The 20895-nt window shown below is 38.6% G+C and overlaps 1 protein-coding gene across 10 annotated transcripts in view; it reads right to left on the bottom strand.

The window, feature by feature from the left end:
- The window catches only part of ENAH (ENAH actin regulator), a 159142-nt gene that overhangs the window by 64701 nt on the left and 73546 nt on the right, over positions 1-20895 (bottom strand). For all 10 annotated transcript variants that reach the window (XM_055419798.1, XM_055419801.1, XM_055419803.1 and 7 more), the window contains exons 2-3: positions 10927-11092; positions 822-999 (exon numbers count right to left, since the gene is read on the bottom strand). In XM_055419798.1, coding sequence (XP_055275773.1) covers positions 822-999; positions 10927-11092 — 344 coding nt within the window. The remainder of the gene's footprint in view (positions 1-821; positions 1000-10926; positions 11093-20895) is intronic.

Raw genomic sequence — 20895 nt, 5'->3', positions numbered from 1 at the left:
TCATAAAATACATAAATAAACTTTATTTATGGCATGCTTATATCAATAAGATTGCTACTAAATACACAAAGGCAAGCAAGAGTAATCATACGTGTTTGCTTTATTATAACCTTAATTTTCTGATTATTAAATCTATCTCCCCAAAGAGATAAGCACAAATTGGCATATTTTTTCCTATTTTTTAAGTCAAAATAAAAACAGCTCATCTCTGACATATACACACTTTCAAATCCTGTGTGTTTTTAAGTGAATTATTTCTACACACCTCTCTGACCACCATGCAGTGTCAGAGGACATGCAATTCACAGCTTATACCACCGGAGGGCACTCTGAAAATCTTTAAACAAGTTTTAGAATGGAATTTTTATCTAGCAGGAAGACGACCTAGTCCTAGACCTTGAAATTCACGGACTCAGTAGTGGCTTAAAAAACATGTTTCAGAAAACATGTGTTTCATCATAAAAAATAAGATGATGACAAACATGCATATTCAGTCCACAGTTTATCTCTTGAGTCTCATGTTCTTGCAATGAAAGTTGAGGTTCTAGATCAGAATAAACAAATTAAATAACTTCAAATGAGAACACCAAAAAATTACTTAACTACTAACCAGTCTCCTAAGATTATCCTCCTAGAGTAAACGTTCATCATCAACAAACAAAAGTTCACATTTTTTTTAGAAAACAAAAGAAATTCAAGAATCACTTCAAATATTAATAACATATATATACATATGATTTAAAAGTTGGTCAGAAAAGACTTTGTTTAATATATACACAGCACTTCAGTTCAAGAACACAGGTAACCAGTGGACACCCTACCTGTTTCCTGTGAATTCAACACTTCTAAGGCATGCATCATGGCACTTGCGAAGACATTGGCATCTTCTTTACTGCCAAAGTTGAGACCATACACCTGTCTAGCATCCCGCCATTGGTGGAAGGTCTGTGTAGCTTGATTGTACTTCAATCCTTTAGGAATGGCACAATTTATCACAACCTAAAAGACAGTAATTCTTTATAAAGTTAAGCTAATAATTGGCAAAACCAGAAAGTCAACATCCTGACTGGATATGCTCATTCAAACCTGCTCCTGACCAACCTTGGCAAAAAAAGGAAAAATGGTTAAAACCAGTATTTGGAGTAAAATCATTCTGCAGAAGTTAACAGCCTGATAGATGTAAGGCTGTCTGATAGTTACAAGTCTCTGGCCTTAACAGAGTAAATCAGCAAAACAAAAGAAAATCTATATCCTTCATTAAATATATTTGAACATGTTTACTGAAGTTTTATAAATTCAGAAAGCATATAAAACATAAGCATGTATCTTAGTGACTGCTTCTGTGTAGCTAAACCCTGGTCAAAAAATAGGACATTCACATCAGAACCGCAAGGAGATCCAACCAGTCCATTCTAAGGGAGATCGATCCTGGGCGTTCACTGGAGAGACTGATGCTGAAGCTGAAACTGCAATACTTTGGCCATCTCACGTGACGAGTTGACTCACTGGAAAAGACTCTGATGCTGGGAAAGGTTGGGAGCAGGAGGAGAAGGGGACGACAGAGAATGAGATGGCTGGATGGCATCACCGACTCTGTGGACATGAGTTTGAGTGAGCTCCGGGAGTTGGTGATGGACAGGGAGGCCTGGCGTGCTGTGATTCATGGGGTCACGGAGAGTCGGACACGACTGAGCGACGGAACTGAACTGAACATCAGAACCCCCCCTACCAATGGTATTAGCCATGCTTCTAACATCAACAAATAGTTTTGTACGTTTTGAGGTTTTATGTAAAAGGAGTTACACAATATATACTGTAATTTGCCCTCCTCTCAAAATTATTTATGAGAAGCATCTGTTCATTGTATGTAATTGTGGTTTACTGCACACATTTCTGTTGGGCATACACCTAGAAGTGGAATTGTCACAAGCCATACATATGCTCAATTTCAGCAGAAAATTCCAGGTAGCTTTCCAAATTGGTCCCATTAATTTTCACTTCCACAGCAGTATACAATGGCCTGCACAACCACACATACAGGGCATCGTTATAACTGGCATCATCAGTCTCAAGTTCATCAGTTCTGCTGGGTATAAACAGTACATCATTGAGGTTACAGGTAGCATTTCCCTTATTACTATTGAGGTGTAGCACTTTTTTGATTTTAATGGCTATCTGAGAGATCATCTATGAATACATGCTTAAATTAAATCCCTTGCTCGTTTTTTAACAGAGTTGCCCATCTTTTTTTTAACTGATCTATTAAGAGTCCTTCATATATTCTGGATGATCCCACTGTTGGTTGTATGTTAGAAATATCTACTCCCATTCTGTGACTTGCCTTTTCACTCTCTTAATGGTGTCTTTTGATGAACAGAAGTTCTTAACTTTTATTCAGTCCAAATACAATCTTTTCCTTTATACAGTCAATGCTTTTGAAATCCATTTAACAAATGCTTCTCATGTGTGATAAAAGTGATAAAAATATTATTCCATGTTAATTTATAGAAACTTTACTGTATTAACTTTCATATTTACATCTCCAATTCAACTGCAAATTGATTTATGCCTATGATGTGAAATAAGGTTCAGCTTTCTTTTTTGTTCCAATATGGCTGTCCAATTGATCCAGCAGTACATATCAGCCTGCTACAGGTTTACCTTTTTCATAAACTGTCTAAATGGCTCTATTTTGTTCTACTGGTCAGTATGCCTATCTTTGAGCCAACATCACAGTGACTTAATTATTATAACTTTATAAGAGGTCTGGATAGCCACGTGTGTCCTCCTACTTTGCAGCTGCTCAATATTGCTTTGGCTGTTCTCAGTCTTGAGTGTGCAGCTATAACTTTATACTTATTATCAATTTCATATTATTTATCCAATTCACCAGACTCTGTTTTTAATTGTAGTGTTTAATCCATTTACACTTAATGTAAGTTATATATAAATTTGGGTCTAAATCTATCATACCTTCTCTCAGAGTTCTTTACTATTGTCCTATTAGCTTGCGAGTTACACAATGTTTTCACTGTTGTTTCAGTGGTTGCTCCAGAGATTGAAACAGACATCTTAAACTTATCAAAGACACACAAGAACCAATACTTTTGTCTTCACCGCAACAATACACAAACTTACAATACTCTATCTCCAATAAAACTCCCTTTTTCCCAATGCCCATCCTAAGAATTCTACACTGTTTTTATCAGGTATTTTTAATTCCATTTATATTTTAAATCCCATAAAACATTATTAGTAGTATTATACAGTTGATGGTCATTTAAGATTTACCCAATATTTACACTTATTTTGTTGCTTTTTATTCCTGTCCCCTCCAAGCTTCTGTTGGGACCATTTCTGATCTTGAAGAGCACCCTTTAGAATTCCATTCAAAGCAAATCTCCTGATAATGAATTCTCCATTTTGGTTTCTCAAGATAATATATTTCACCTTCATTATTGAAGACAATTAGGTATGGGACTTAAGTGGTCATTTATTTTCTTTTATCCTTTGCCTTCTAACTTTTACTGTTTCTACCGAGAAGTCAGCTGACAGTTTATTACTGCTTTTTAAAGCTGTATTTTTCTCATAGATCAAACTAAAGAACTTCAACTTGAATTTAGTATATAGTGATTTTAATATGGTATATTTATACGTGGTTTTCTTTGTTCTTATCCACTTAGAGTTTACAGCATTTCTAAGGGGATATCCTTTCACCATTTCTGAAAATTTGTGTTCACTATTCTGTCTTCGATTACTGCTCCTGCCGCATTCCCTCCTGTCTTCTGAGACACCAATAAGGTAAGGGCTTACCTAACACTTTTTTACTGTATTTCCTGTCTCTTAAGCACTTTTTCATATGTCCATAATTTTCTCTCTCCAAACATCACAGCTTCAGAATGAATATTTCCTTCTGATCTATACTCCAGTTCACTAATTTTTTTCAGGAGCTTCTAATTTGTTATAAACTCATCACTGAGTTACTAATACCAGCTATTTTATTTTTCAATTCCAACATTTCCATTTAGCTCTTTTTCTACTGAAATTCTCAATTTAGTCTTTTATTTCCTTGAATACATTAAGCACAGTTATTTTAAAGTCAGTTTCTGATAATCCCATTAACTGGATTCCCAGTAGGTCTGTCCTCTTACTGTTCCTCTTGTCTCCTCGTATGTTGTTTATTTTGACTGAATGCCAGACAGACACTGACTATGTAACTCTATGGAAATTTTGAGGCCTAAAATGATGCTATATTTTTCCAGAGAAGATTTACATTTGTTTCTGGCAAGCAGCTAGGGAAACTAACAATTTCAAATTACCTCAATCCAAAAGTGATTAACGTGATTAGAGGCTGGGTATCAGTTATTTTAAAAGCCAGTCTACTTAGAGTCAAACTTCTTCCCCAGGGTATGGGGCTTCTGGGTCCCAAATAACAACCTGGGTGATTACCAAGACAACCTCCCCTCATTAGCAGATCTGACTTACAATTTTTGTTCTACTAGTCCCAGGAGTCTGCCAAAAGTTCTCTTCAGCTACTCAGGCTCCTCTTTCAAAACTAATATGCGCTTCTGGGTAAAAAAAACTGGTTCCAAGCTAGGCTCACTTCTCTGATTCCTTCTTCTTTTAAGTCATGGACCTATACTTCTTCACTGTCACGTAAGCTCTCCAAATAGACTTTTTTCTTTTAAATATTTCATCCAATTATTTTGGTTCACAGAGAGAGGCTTTATCTAAATTACTTCATCCACCAATATCCAAACATGACATTATTTTTAAAATATGATGACAACTTAAAGATAAGTGAAATAAGCTAGATATAAAGGAAAAATACTGTATGATTCCAATTATTTGAAATATCTAGAATAACAAAATTTGCAAAAACAACGTAGAATGCAGGTTGCCAGGGGCTATGGTGGAGGGAAATGGAAAATTATTGTTTAAAGGGTTCAGAGTTTCAGTCTGGATGAAAAAGTCCAGAGATGAATAGTAGTGATGATTGCAGCACAGCAGTGTGAATGTATTTAATGTCCCTGAATCGTACACTTAAAATGGTAAACTTTATGTTATTTTTACTACAACTTAAAAAATATGGTCATGTCTTACCATTTAATTTCTATACATATTTAGAGTGGGAAAGGGTTACAAATCCTTAGCTACTAGAAACCCAAAGCTACTAGAATTTAATACCACAAGAAAACTATAAACCAGACTTTAAGGCAATCTATATCCTGCTTGACAAATAGGTTATAAGGGCAGACAAAAAGGATAGTTATGTTTATTTTTTCAACTCTTCAGTGACAGACTATTAGAAAAAGTTGAAGAAAATATTATTAGAATCAAAATTATATTACCTAAATCATTAGCTCAGTTTTTTCAATATTGACATTTTAAACTGTGAACAAATTATTTCATTAAATTCCACCTTTCAAGGATAGACAATGCTATATAATCTTCAGTTCAGTTCAGTCGCTCAGTCATGTCCGACTCTTTGTGACCCCATGAATCATAGCACGCCAGGCCTCCCTGTCCATCACCAACTCCCGGAGTTCACTCAAACTCATGTCCATTGAGTCGGTGATGCCATCCAGCCAACTCATTCTCTGTCGTCCCCTTCTCTTCCCGCCCCCAATCCTTCCCAGCATCAGAGTCTTTTCCAGTGAGTCAACTCGTCACATGAGGTGGCCAAAGTATTGGAGTTTCAGCTTTAGCAGCAGTCCTTCCAATGAACACCCAGGATTGATCTCCTTTAGAATGGACTGGTTGGATCTCCTTGCAGTCCAAGGGATTCTCAAGAGTCTTCTCCAGCACCACAGTTCAAAAGCATCAATTCTTTGGCGATCAGCTTTCTTCACAGTCCAACTCTCAAGAGGGACACATACACCTTCATTTAACAATAACTGTTCACTAAGGATGCTATTGGGTACGAACTTCTTCAAAATCCTAGTACAGCAGACCAAAGGAGCTTGAATCTAGATTAGTGATTTCCACCCTGCATACACCCATCCATTTTTAGCCTGATCATAACAGATTAAACTGTGCAATAAACATCTATGCTTCTTTCTGACATAGCTCATCAGCTTATCTTGCCTATGAAGTCATCACAACCTTTTCCCCCATCTTCTGAACAAACTGATCATTCTTTTATGCCCCAACTACACAATGATTTATTTATCATAACTCAAACAATGAACTGTGCGTTCTTTACATGTGTGACATCCCCCATTCTTTACTGCATTGTTCTTAAACATCAGGAATTTATTACCTATATAAAACCTAAGCACAGCCCCTGGAACACAGTAAGTACTGAAGTATGAAGGAGAAAAGTGGCAGCTTTTCATATATATGTATATGATTTGTACATATTCAATTTTACAAATAAACTGTGGTTAATTTTTTAATGGCTCTTAGACATCCCAAGGACGGAGGAGCCTGGCAGGCTGCAGTCCATGGGGTCGCTAAGAGTCGGACATAACTGAGCGACTTCCCTTTCACTTTTCACTTTCATGCATTGGAGAGGGAAATGGCAACCCACTCCAGTGTTCTTGCCTGGAGAATCCCAGGGACGGGGGAGCCTGGTGGGCTGCCGTCTGTGGGGTCGCACAGAGTCAGACACGATTGAAGCGACTTTGCAGCAACAGCAGCAGACATTATTTAATAAATTATAATAATATGTTCCCACTTAAAATAGACTGATAACCATTAAGCAATGAAAAAAGGTACTCTGGAATAAAACCAATTATTTATGAGATTTATTCTTAGGTATTTTATCACTGCTGTTACTTTAAGTAGTATCTGTATAAAATTATATTTTCAATTTGTTTATTGCTGCTGCTGCTAAATCACTTCAGTCGTGTCCGACTCTGCGACCCCACAGACGGCAGCTCACCAGGCTCCCCCGTCCCTGGGATTCTCCAGGCAAGAACACTGGAGTCGGTTGCCATTTCCTTCTCCAATGCATGAAAGTGAAAAGTGAAAGTGAAGTCACTCAGCCGTGTCCGACTCTTAGCGACCCCATGGACTGCAGCCCACCAGGCCCCTCCATCCATGGGATTTTCCAGGCAAGAGTACTGGAGTGGGGTGCCACTGCCTTCTCCGGTTGTTTATTGCTAGTTATACAAAAATGCTACTTATTTTTATATATTAATCTTATATCCAACGACCGTGCTGAACAATTTTATTAGTTCTAATATTTTATCTGCAGATATTGGGATTTTTTTTTACATAGACAATTATATCATCAGTGAATAAGGTCAAGCTCTGTTTCTTCCTTTTCAATCCTTATAGTTTCTATTTACCTTTATATTACTAGATTACCACCTCTGCAATAGAAAATGAAAATGACTAAAGCTGAAATCCTCAAACTTATTCCTGAGTTTAACGGAAATCCTTCCAACACTGAACTGTCTTATAGATGTCTGCTGTATGTTTATATTATTCATCCTTATCAGCTTAAGAAAACTCATTTTTATGCCAAACATGCTGAGCATTATTCTGTATGGATTTTATCAGTGTTTTTCCTGAAAACACTGTTTTTCTTCTAGGTTTTCTCCTACCAAATTAATAGGCTACTAATGTTAAACTATCTTTAACATTACTGAGATAAAGAGAAAGAAATCCTCTTTGGTTAAGAGGTGATCTTCCCCCCACTCCCTCCTCCAATATACATTGTTACATTTGGCCTGCTAATATCTTATTGAGGACTTTCATCTCTTTATCAGTTAATAACTGAAATGTGTTTATAATTTTCCTCTCTGAAATGGTCCTGTGTCTTAGATATCAAAATTACACTAGCCTCATAAAGTACTCCTCTTCTAAGATTTCTTTTTTGACATGGATCGTTTTACAGTCTTTATTAAATGTGTTACAATATTTCTTCTGCTTTATGTTTTGGTTTTTCGACCACAAGGCATATGGTAACTTGACTCCTGGACCAAGGATTGAACCTGCACCCCTGAACTGGAAGGTGGAGTCTTAACCACTGACTGCCAGGGAAGTCCAAAATACCCTGTTAGAACAGTTTACATAGAACAGGTAATAGTTTGAAGATTTTTAATTTCGTTTATAAATGCTCTGGACGCTGTCCTTTTTAAAAAATATTTGGGGTAGATTGTTAACTACTGATATATTTTATGACTGATAAAAACATATTACTGATAAAATATAGTCTATTATGTTTCTATAATTTTTGCCACTTATGATAAATTATATTTTTCTACAAAATGGCCCACTTATTGGTGTAAAGTTGTTCATAAATATTATGATTTATTTCCTTACTATAACTACAGTGATATCTCTTTCCAACCCTAATGCTGTTTTATTTGTAACTTTTGGGGGGTTTGATTCTGTCAATTTATTCAGGGAAGCAGTTTCTGTGTTATTAATTTCTATTTATTATTTATTTTTAGTATTTCCTTCTGCTTTCTTTGGGTTTGCTTATTATATGCCATTAAGATTTGTCCATCTGCCTAGAGGGTATTATGCTAAATGAAGTAATATGCTATGGTTTCACCTTATGTGGTATGTGAAACAAAACAAATGAACAAACGTAACAAGAGAAACAGATTCACACATATAGAGAACAGACAGACAGCGGGAGAGGGACTGTCTATCTGAGGACAGCTTAGCTATCCCACAGGTTTCTATGTGTCTTATCTTGTCACTTAGATCCAGGGTTTTGCTTCTTTTTTTTGACTTTTGAATATTTTCTAATCTTCATAATGATTTCATCTTAGTGTCACAAATTATTTAGAAGTGTTTTTAAATTTCTAACATTTTAAGAAACACTCCATTTGTCAAAAACTGGAAGCCATACGATAGTTAAGTTCTCTTATGAATAAAAATGTCAGTATTTCACCTTTACATAGATTTCTTTCTAATCATCTATTTTCAACTGAGGTGTAACTGATATACAACATATTCAAGTGTACAAAATAATGATTTGATCCCATTATTTTTAAACACTCATCATCTTTTTCACCAACATTTAGATATGTTTAGGTTTGTTCATCTGGAGAAAGCAATGGCACCCCACTCCAGTACTCTTGCCTGGAAAATACCATGGACGGAGGAGCCTGGTGGGCTGCAGTCCATGGGGTCGCTAAGAGTCGGACACGACTGAGTGCCTTCACTTTCACTTTTCACTTTCATGCATTGGAGAAGGAAATGGCAACTGACTCCAGTGTTCTTGCCTGGAGAATCCCAGGGATGGGGGAGCCTCGTGGGCTGCCGTCTATGGGGTCGCACAGAGTCGGACACGACTGAAGTGACTTAGCAGCAGCAACAACAGATTTGTTCATCAGGATATCAAATGACCAATTAACTGAATTTACCAAAAATTTATTTTTACAGCTACTAGTTTGTAATGTGTTTAAAATGTTCAATAACTTTTATAAAGTTCTAGTTGTCCAGTTCCCATTTTTACTTTGCAACAGCATCTTAGGGAGTATTCAGTCAGTCTCTGGCCCAACTCACTCCTGAGACAGTCTGCTGGTGGAGAGACAGAGAGGGTTCTTGGTACAGAGACTGGGGAAACCAGAGAAAGGCTGAGCCAGCAGGTGCACAGAGCGACAGGAGAGAGGGGAGGGAGAGGAAGGAAGCAGAGCGTGGAGGTGGAGGCACAGGGGAGAGAAGGGAGCCTGAGAGGGCACAGAGCAGCAGGCTAGGGCAGTCAGCGCTAACAGGTAAGCGTGCTGCATTCAGTGAACTGCTCTTTCTGCCAACTGATTCAGGTCTTGGAAAGTTCCTCTCCTGGGGAGCAATAGATATGTTTTTGCCAGGTGCCGTAGGAGTTTCACTGGCCCACAGCCAGGACTGGTTAATTTCTCCGCTGGAGACGTGTAAATGAAGCTGGAGGCTTCCATTTTTCAGAGGATCTCCTAAACTAGCTCAGACAAACTCCTCTGCCTACCTGTGCTGGTTAGGAAGATTGTTCTTAGTCTTCTTTTTATGGTGTGCGGCCCCTTGAAAAGGTTCAGCCTTAGGCAGTTTTGAAACTTTGATACTAGTTTCAAGGCCCAGCATCTCAAAGGGCACAACCTGTACCATACAAATCCCGAATCTAAGTCCCCAGCTATTACCAGTTCATAATTTCCATCAACAAATACAGGGCTGTCACAGCATCTCACCACACACTACACCAGCCTGTCTCCCAGTGGAAATTCGGGGAACTATCTTTCTCTAATAAGAACTCAGCTGGAAATCTGTTACATTTTTTCCCCCAAATATGTTTAACACTGGCTGATTTTACCATCTTACCAGAGTCAAAAGTATTTCATAAATTTCTTCTTTATAAAAGTCCTCATTGCTATTAGTATATACTTAATGCTAGTAAAACCCTATCTCCATTTTACACTGTCTACTGGCTCCTGATCTGGAAAGGCCCCAGAAATCAAGTAATCAGATAATCCAGTCATCTTTCTAGGAAATCCAGAGCAGGGAATTAGCAAAAGCTTAGTTGTCATGCCAGACAAGAATTACAAAAGCCTAACTATTCCAGCAACCTTAATACAATTTTTCTATCATATGTGAACTTTAGAATACTTTATGAAACTATTTAAATTTTGAACTCCTTCCTATAGTCCAATACCCCGTACCTTTGGTGGGAAATGAATTCCTTAAGCACAATCTGCTAAGTAAGTGATATTTCACATTTTAGTTGTTTTAAGTTTACTTTAGATTCCCAAACCTAGCTAGTTTGAAGGCTGGAGGATTTAGTGAAGAAAAACTCAGATTTATATTCCTGAACAACTAGTTCTAAATTGTCATCTAAATTCAAGCTTTATAAAGATGGAGAGGGTGGAATGGCAAAGCTATACCCAGTTTTTCCCACAGAGACTCTTTTGGCTACAAAATATGACATTATTTTACTGAATATATATCAAGTCCTTTGGTAATACTAGGTAATTTTAAGAATTAACAAATCCTTACCTGATGGTCCTGAATCTTCCTGCCCACCACTCTGAATGTGTTGTTGCCTGTATGGTGATATATATGAACTCTGCTGAACCCAGTTGAACCACCAGCTGGCACCCACTTTTTATTGGCATCATCGTAAACCATCACAGCAGCTCTTGCCTGACAGATACTCTGTTCACTGGGAAAGGGGGAAAAAAAAAAAAAGCAAACTTTTAAGATACTTAAATATGCTAAGTTTCCCATAAGGCCATATAAAATAGTTATCTAACAAAGCGATCAGTCAACCATCAGTGCTTTACTGGGTGCCAGAAATGACGACAGTGAATAAGGCAGAGGCTTTCCTGCTCTTATAAGTAGACTCTAATGGGGAAGACAGACCAAAAAATGAAGTGTAATGAAGAAGCAGAAAGAGATCAGGATCCACAAAGGAGACTGTATATTATATAAACAATATAAAAAACATTTTCTTCTATCAATAAACCTAATATATTCATTAAACTGAATAGAAGTACAAATATGAATCAATCATCATTTCACTGTGTGTGTATATATACGTTTATACTATTGGTGAGCTGTCTGTGATTACCCATCTTTACTGGAAAAATTAGTTTTATCATCAGGCTTGCTTCAAGGTCTATATAATGGATTCTGCTAGGCTCCATCTGTTCCGGGAGATATGAAGGGGCCCGAGTGATCCTTGGATGGCGCTGTGACTGAGCCCTCCCGACTCCACTCAGATAAGATAACATCCTATGTCTCAAATTTCTGCACTTAAAAATGAAACAGTAAAATGAGATGATTTCTAAGCATTCTTCTAGATTTTCAATTCTAACCTTCACAAATAAATATTAAGGAAAAAAAGACCAACTCCATGATAGAATTTTTAAACCTCAGCTTCATTTCAATTATTCTGTTACCAAGTGAGAGTGAGATTTTGTTGCTGTTGTTGTAGAGATGATCTTCGTTACATATTAAGCAATAATTTCATATTTCAAATATTCCAAAATACTACTGGGCAAAAAAGCCTAGTTGGAATTTTACTTTATACCATATATTACTTCTTAAAAATCAAATATAAAAATTGAACAGAAGAAAACAGGTATGTTAACTCCATGATGACTATTAACCTAATTAAAATGACTCAATCGTCACAATTTTCATAGATTTATCTGACGCTTAAGTAGTTGTAAATGGAGATGGCTAAGTAGCTTATCCAACCCTATCTTTAAAGAAAGTATTGTTCATTCCCCAAATTTCAGCCTCAAAGTAAATCATGTGGGTTCTTCCCCAATATCCTGGGAAACAAAAAGTAACTTTCATCCCTCCCTTCTGGCCCATCTCTCAACAGTATATGTTTGTGCTTTGCTAGACATCTGTGATTTGATGACAGAAGGATCACAGGAGACCTAAAGAGGTCACAGCACTGAGCAATAAAATCACTCACAACAGTAGTGTTAAAACTGTTCATAATTTTCCATTAACGAAATCTCACCAAAACTAACTGGCAATATTGGTGCAGTGCAAACACTGAAATAAACCCAGTGGTACTGTCTAAATTTTTATGCTCTACTGAATTTTTTTTTTTTTTTTGGTAAAATAGTTCTGGGAGTAAAAATGAGGCAATGACTAAAGCTTGAATTATTTTTAAAAGCTTGATTAAAGAGTCTTTGTCAGCACAGCAGTTGAAATCTCTTCATCACTCACAATAAAAATACTTGTTAAGTGACAAAATTTACATAACCCTTTAGAAAGAAACAAGCTAAAGCAAAGTGCCTTTTATGGCATACAATCCAAGAAATAAATTTACTAACAGTGAACAACAATTCAATAAACCCATCTGTAAATTAATATAGAACAGTATTTTCCAGTTTTCACAAAACAGTATTTTTGGACACACAATTGCCATGCCTCAAAAAAAAAAAAAAGGTAAGAAAGATATATCAGAAATGTAGAACCAGGAAAGTTAAATATAACGTCCTAACTTTCTCCTCCACTTTTCTCTTCCCCGTTGCTCTACAATGGAATGCTGGAGACATTCCAAATATTGACGTTCATCAGTCAGTCAGTCAGTTCAGTCGCTCAGTCATGTCTGACTCTTTGCAACCCCATAGACTGCAGCACGCCAGGCCTCCCTGTCCATCACCAACTCCTGGAGCTTGCTCAAACTCAATCCATCAAGTCAATGATGCCATCCAACCATCTCATCCTCTGTCGTCCCCTTCTCCTCCCACCTTCAATCTTTCCCAGCATCAGGGTCTTTTCTAATGAGTCAGTTCTTCGCATCAGGTGGCCCAAGTATTGGAGTTTCAGCATCAGTGCTTCCAAAGAATATTCAGGATTGATTTCCTTTAGGGTGGACTGGTTGGATCTCCTTGCAGTCCAAGGGACTCTCAAGAGTCTTCTCAACACCACAGTTCTAAAGCATCAATTCTTCGGCGCTCAGCTTTCTTTATAATCCAACTCTCACATCCATACATGACTACAGGAAAAACCATAGCTTTAACTAGACGGACCTTTGTTGGCAAAGGAACATCTCTGCTTTTTAATATGCTGTCTAGGTTGCTCATAGCTTTTCTTCCAAGGAAAAACCATCTTTTGATTTCATGGCTGCAGGTTTTTGGTGCCCAAGAAAATCAAGTCTGTCACTGTTTCCATTATTTCCCCACCTATTTGCCATGAAGTGATGGGACTGGATGCCGTGATCTTAGTTTTTGGAATGTTGCGTTTTAAGCCACCTTCTTCATTCTCCTCTTTCACTTTCATCAAGAGGCTCTTTAGTTCTTCTTCACTTTCTGGCACAAGGGTGGTGGTGTAATCATACCCTCATAGTTAATTGAATAGCTATTCATCTCTAAACGAACATATCAAAGTAGCCAAGAAAAGCCCCAAAATGCAAACACTAGTTGATGTTTTATAACGAAGATGAAAAGCCATCTTCAAAATGAGATTAAGGATACAAATCTGACATTCAACAAAACAAGAAGCACAAAGAGAAATCAAGATTAAAGGGAAGAAGATAAGACATGGGTAAGAGCTGAGATGTTATTGGAGATGTAGTCAGAGCCATTCAGGTTATGTATCAAGCTGTAAAGACACAAGTTAGCCCCAGACAACCCTGGAGTTCTAGCAGGCATCCAGTCCTCAGAGAAGCCACATCAAGGCCCAGCCAGCCTGTCCAGTGGGGCCGTACTGACCACGTCAAATCTTTCCATTCCTTCCACACACCTGAAGACCTCTCCTCACTAGAGACATACATCCTACGGTATAATAAAAAATACTTGGTCTTTGGTTCCTGGAACAGAACTCCTAAACCCTTGACATCTCCCAAGCAGTATCTTTGGTATGCTAATAAGATGACTGACTCTTGGCTTCCGGATGGGGGCTGGGTACCAGAAATAGCAAGCCATGGTCAGAGGGTAGAAATTTTCAGTCCTGGTCCTTACCCACCTCTGGGGAGGGGAGAAGTGCCAAAGACTGGTCTCACTCACCAACGGCCAATGAAATAGTCATCACGCCTCCACGATGAAATCTCCATAAAAACACCCAAAGAAGCTCACATGGAGGTGCGGGTTGGATGGCATGCCTGGAGAGAGCATGGAAGAAGCCCTCTATACCTCTATACCATCTCTTTCATCAGGTCGAGTTGTGTCCTTTATGATAAATCAGGAATGGTAAGTAAAGCACTTTTCTGAGCTCTGGGAGTCATTCTAACGAATTACTGAGCCTGAAGGGGAGTCGTGGGAACCCCTGAACTTGTAGGCAGCTGGGCATAAGTAGGGGGGTAACCCAAGTACCTGACTAGCAGTGCCCACTAAAAACTGTTACCTGCCATCTGGTTCTACAAGAATGAAGCTACTAGCCACTGCAGTCGCGGACCTTCAATACACCCTGAAAGGAGTTCAGGGCGGAGATCGGGAATCAGGCACTCTGTGCTCCGGGAAAAACTGGCAGAACAGGCCTGCAGATGAGCCCGATTTCTTGCATCTTCACATATCCAGAAAAGCACTAAAATCATTAACGGAGACATCTGCTCCTCGTGACTAGCAGCAACCTTCTCGTGACTAGCAGCAAGCCTCTGAGAAAACCTGTGCTTGATCGATCCTCCTTCACCAAAATCTCGTATATACTGACCTCCCCCTTATCTCTTCACAACAGTTCCTCAGAGCTTTCTGAGAGGCTGTTTTCTGGGCTACAGTTCTCATCTGGCCCCAGTAAAACTTAACTCACTACTGTCACACTGCATTTTCTTCCCTCCAGTCAACAGCAGTTAGGTCTAAAGTAGGGCAGTCTCATGGGAATGAGCCCTTAACCTACTAATTTCAGAGAGTCAGTGTTTGTATTCAGCTGAATTGCTGGACACCCAGCTAGTATCAAAAAATAAGAGAACTCATTGTTGACCTGAGAAGAAAAGTACCCAATATATCAACTCCAATTACAGGTGTGCACAAAATAAGCTGCTGCTGCTGCTAAGTCACTTCAGTTGTGTCTGACTCTGTGCGACCCCATAGAAGGCAGCTGACCAGGCTCCCCCATCCCTGGGATTCTCCAGGCAAGAACACTGGAGTGGGTTGCCATTTCCTTCTCCAATGCATGAAAGTGAAAAGTGAAAGTGAAGTCGCTCAGTCGTGTCCGACTCTTTGCGACCCCATGAACTGCAGCCTACCCGGCTCCTCTGTCCATGGATTTTCCAGGCAAGAGTACTGGAGTGGGTTGCCATTGCCTTCTCCCAAAATAAGCTGGTGGTACCCAATTTTGGATTTCAAAGACTCAAACTTCAAAAACCAACAAGCTGAATCAATAAAGAATAGGTCGACAATATTTTGGCCTACTTGACAGGCAGGAGATTTCAGAAGACGGGAGGGAACCACCATAACTTACTAAAATGAAGATATTTTGGAACTTAAAAATCTCAAAATGAATACAATGTAATATACTGTAAGTATAATAACTAGCTTTCTATACACTTTTCTACATTGTCCACTTTTTTTTTTTCATTTCTCCCCAGCCCAGTGAAATACTTATATTATAAGCCTGCTTTACAAGTAGATTCTATGACTGGCCTAAGTGACAACAGAACGGTCTATATATACATTGGTGTATATATGTGTGTGTGTGTGTATATATATATATATATAAGCACTAGAGCAAGGACTGGTCTGCTTAGAGGTTCTTCGGGTAGGAATTTCCAAGTTTAGCTAGGAGGATTTTTAGATGAGAAAGTCAACGAGTGAATTTCTGAAATGATAAAACTTTGCAATTTCAGTATGTGCAGTTTTTCAGGGAAAAGTAATTTGGAAGGAAAAGATTTAAGAATCACAGCTACTGAAGAGTCAAAAAGGCAGGAAAAAAAATTAAAGAAAATGAAGACCTAAACAAGCACAGCAAAAAAGACAAAATGAACACCTAGTCAAAGTCTTCAACATTCTGAATCAGTAAAGGAAGTACACAAAAGATTAAATTAGTTAATTACTAAGCTGTACTTCCGTGGGGATCAGGCACTAAAATTAGTTATCAATAAAAGTTTCATTTTATGACCATATGTAATTGCCATATGTAATTGGTTATACTTCATCCTCCTGATGTTAATTCTGGCTTTAAAAAAAATTGATATATGGCCTTAGAAGGCTAGAAACAGCTCGCTTTTTTAAAGTATAAAAACCATGACACTACAATCAAATTTTGTGGCTTTGTCAAAATTTGTTTCTAAATGTACTCAAATTTCCTGAACAGGTATATATGAGGATAGGAAAAGGTTGGCCTGATTCTATGTTTATAGGTACCCATGAATGAAATGGTTCCTGGTATTTAAGCAGACTAAGGACCCCTTGGCTCTTGTGTATGCTACGTATTGAAGTTACAATAAATACAGCCAACTCTTTGAAAATAGTGACTTACTTTCAAAGTAATCATTACCTGTCAAGGCATGAATCTGCAGTGCCTAGGCACATAGAGCCTCTATTTATTTAAATTCTTATTCAGTACATAATTTCATTTAACAAAAGTCTACTCAAGACCTGGACCAAATACCATTCCTTCTGTTAAGTCTTTCTGGAACCCTCAAAGTCAGAATCAACTGCTCCCTCCTCTGAGTTCCCAGAGCATTCATTCATTTTTCCATAAGGAGGACTCTCTGAAGAGGTAATATCTGAGATGGGATCTTACTCCAAGTGCACTGGAAAGCCAGTATACGGCTTTAAGCAGAACATGACTTATAGTTTTAAAAGTTTTATAAAGAGAAGGGATTCGGGAAGGTGGCATGGAAGTCAAGAACGCAAGCATGAAGACTAGTGTGAGAAGTGTATTTATGATGAGATTTGGTCTAGATTAAAGGAGAGGGAAGGGTGTGGGATATATATGTCAGAAGCACAGGAGATAAGGTTTGCTAATAGGAAAGATGAAAGAGAGCTGACTCACTGGAAAAGACCCTCATGCTGGGAAAGACTGAAGGCAGGAGGAGAAGGGGACAACAGAGAGGATGAGATGGTTGGATGGCATCACCAACTCGACCGACGTGAGTCTGAGCAAGTTCCAAGAGCTGGTGATGGACAGGGAAGCCTGGGGTGCTGCAGTCCATGGGGGCGCGAACAGTCAGACACGACTGAGCAACTGAACTGAACTGAAGATGAAAGAGAAGGCAAAGGAAGAAGAGAAAGACAAGAGAACGATGATGTCACCCAGCATTTTACTGATATTTCCAAAGTAATGACATGCTACAAAGGATGTAGCATAGAAGTCATGACCCCAATTTATCTTTACATACATATAAAAATGTCTTCATCATCTTTGAAAAAGGAGAATGTCATTCAAATGACAGAGCCTAATCTGCAGGAAGTTATCAAGGTCTGTATCATAACCTCTATTATACTACCAACCACTTAGAGAATCTATCCTAAGAGAATTGGCATCTTGTCTGTTAAGATACTGAGTCATTCTGTGAATCAAGATGTCAGTTATTCAGAAGGTAAAACATCAAGAAAGAAACTACACAAAAAACTTGGAAATTTTTAAAGACAGTATTTCCATCTTATTCTCTGATGTCAATTTTTACTCAAGCTTGCAATTTTGTAACATTACAAGCATTAAAGAGGGTTAAACACAATGTTAAGATTTCAATTCAACTCCACAATTATTTTTCATATCTACATTCCATGGCCTCCTAGAGTTTCAAAACACTATGCACTGAAATCAGGAATAAAAAACATGTATTTTCTTCAAATAGGAAAGTAAACAATAAATATCAGGCCCTGTATTGTGTTAAGCACTAGAGGAGTCATATACAGAAAGACTTTTCCTCAGTTCACCAATCTGGACTCTAGCTTTCCTGCAAACCTAGAGGTCACGCCAGAACTGTCCCTGCCCTTGACCTCTCCAGGTGTGCTGTCACTGAGGCCTGTCAGTTCTACTTACTGAATTCAGTACTTCCCTTTGCTCACAGTGCTCACAAGCTTTAATCTGGACCCTCCCTAGCTTCTCATCTGGATTATTTCAGATACCTCCTAACTGGTATCCTTGACTGCAATTTTACTCCTTCCTCCCTCCCAATGCTTCCAGTGGGAAAATTTTTCTAAATCAGACCTCAAGACATCACTCTTCTGCTTAAGACACTCCAAAGACTCATTTCAGGATAAACTGTGGCTTCAGGGATCTAGTGTGATTTGGCTTCTTTCTCAACATTTATACTTTCTTTCAAACACTGACAGCATGAAATGTGTATAATGTAAATGTTCTAGCATCCTGCTGCTGGGGGCACACAGTATTCGTTACAGCAATAACAATGATACCGTACCAGTCCAAACGTCCACACTTTTGCACACGCCCTGTACCTAAACTACCTGCTACATAACATTTTCTCCTCCCAAACACCTCCTGCCTAATACTGACTGTTCTCCAAGATTTAGACACAAGTTAGACACAAGTGTCATATGCTCCTGAAAGTTTTTCCTCTCCTGCTCAATACAGGGCCTCCCTTTCTGTGCTCTCACAATACACTATGCACAGTATCTCTACAACATCATATTAAACTCCTGAAGGGTTGGCATTCTATCTTTTTATCTCTCCAGATGAATATTTGTTGAAGCAATGACTTGGAAAGTAGTGAGCAATAAGGTAAACATCTATAAGCTTTGAGTAAAAGCCCCAAAACATGCCAGTGAAAGCTCTTTTCTGACTTCGAGTGCCCAAATGGCCAATCTCAGACCCTCTCCTTTCCATCTGTAATACATACCATAAGCCCTCAAGACACTGAGCTCTGAGCTCAGTGTTAGACTACTCCAATACCCCTGCACTCTTCTGCTCCCAGCAGTTAGGCTGTGTACTTAGCAAGAGTCAGCTGTGTTTGTGACCAAATGTACTCATACCAATTATACTGTAATTATGCAATTTAAATACTCTATAAGTGGATACAATGTGAATATATAGAAATTCTATGAAAATTAACTTTCTATCAAGATGAGTCACTGAAAAATTGTGAGATATACATAAAAGACAAGGCAGAATGCTATATTCAGAACACTCTGCATATATCTTAAGTTCTCTCTCCACTTTAAAGAAACCGAAGCTGAAAATTTGAAGATGAAACAGAGGCATGCTTTAGCAAAGAAAAATAATGTAGACTTCTCATCACCAGGCTAAAAATTTCACAAAAACAAAGGTCATCGGTGGCCCTGATCCCTACAGGTCCTCGGGAACTATCAGCCAGGGACTGCTACACCTCTAAGCTAGGCTAAGGTCTGCAGCCCCAGGAAGACGTTTCAAAGAAGAGAGCTTCAGCCCCTTTCCCCTTCAGAATAAGGGTGTAGAGTCTCGCAGGGGGCAGTGAGACAGGCTGGGACCTGGGGTCCTTCTCTGCAATGCTGCTATGCTTGCACCTGGACAAACCTCTCCTCTAGCAACAAAATACAAGGGAACTACATGGGACTAAAAATAACTGCATGCATATGCAGCTGGCACAAATTCTGGACAAAAGATTCAAAGAGACCAAAAAACCCAACTGCCTCTTTTGAAGAGCCTGGAGCAAAAGCAGGGTACTGAGCACGCCCCTGCACTCAACACTCAACCAGAGTGGTGGGCAGAACACTGGGCCATCCCTCCAGCCCGAACCCTGCACAGCCCTACCCTCAACCCATATAGGGAACAAGTTCACCCCTAACTCAACAAGTGAGTGAGCAAGCAAGGAACTTGTTATCTGTCCTCACTCCCCCACTATAATATGGGCCCCAATAAAGCCTTTCTTGGAAAACAAAAGTGAGAGAATTAACACATACAATATAAAGGAGATTAAACGTTCAAAGGCGCATGTCATTTTTAAGGATACCAAACTTGAGGTCAATTAACCAATAGTACAGATCACACTACATACAAGGGCTTCTTACTATAGGGTACATTTATGAAATACTAACTAGCTTTTCTCCTTTCATATTCCATTCATAAATAAAACACTTGCTAAGAATGCGGGGATGCTGCTTGCTAATAACAATTAGGTGCTGCTGTCATGGCTCACTGATTGAGGGGTAAGGGAAGAACACTGAATACCACTGACAAACAGCAGATACAAATAATGGCAGCAAACAAACACTTTCTACAAGGCAAGAAAACCATCTGTGAGGCGGCAGTTCCAAAGACACAGAGAGGCAACATTTCCAGTAAAGGCCACAGAGTTGTAAACCATTCATCTTTCTAAGAGATACTAAAAGGTTTTTGTAAAAAGTGAAAATATCAATGTCACTACTTAACTCTTTCCTTCCATAACAACTATATTCATGTATCAAGTACAAATGCAATCTAACAGTAAGAGATCCACAGTCACCACAGAAAATGACCTATGTATCTAAAGCAAAATACTATGTTTTAGAAAACACTTCAGCCAACCTGTTGGGTTATCCCACAGGATGACAGAAACCTCTTAAAGGAGAAATTAATCATTAAGTTAAACAATATAAAGAAAAAGCATCTGAAAGGAGGCACTTGCATGTTCAGAAGAGT

The sequence above is a fragment of the Moschus berezovskii genome, chromosome 17 (assembly GCF_049115385.1).
Source record: "Moschus berezovskii isolate FMDL1 chromosome 17, NW_MosBer_1.0, whole genome shotgun sequence".
Lineage (NCBI taxonomy): Eukaryota > Metazoa > Chordata > Mammalia > Artiodactyla > Moschidae > Moschus > Moschus berezovskii.
This window is presented reverse-complemented; position numbering and strand designations above follow the sequence as displayed.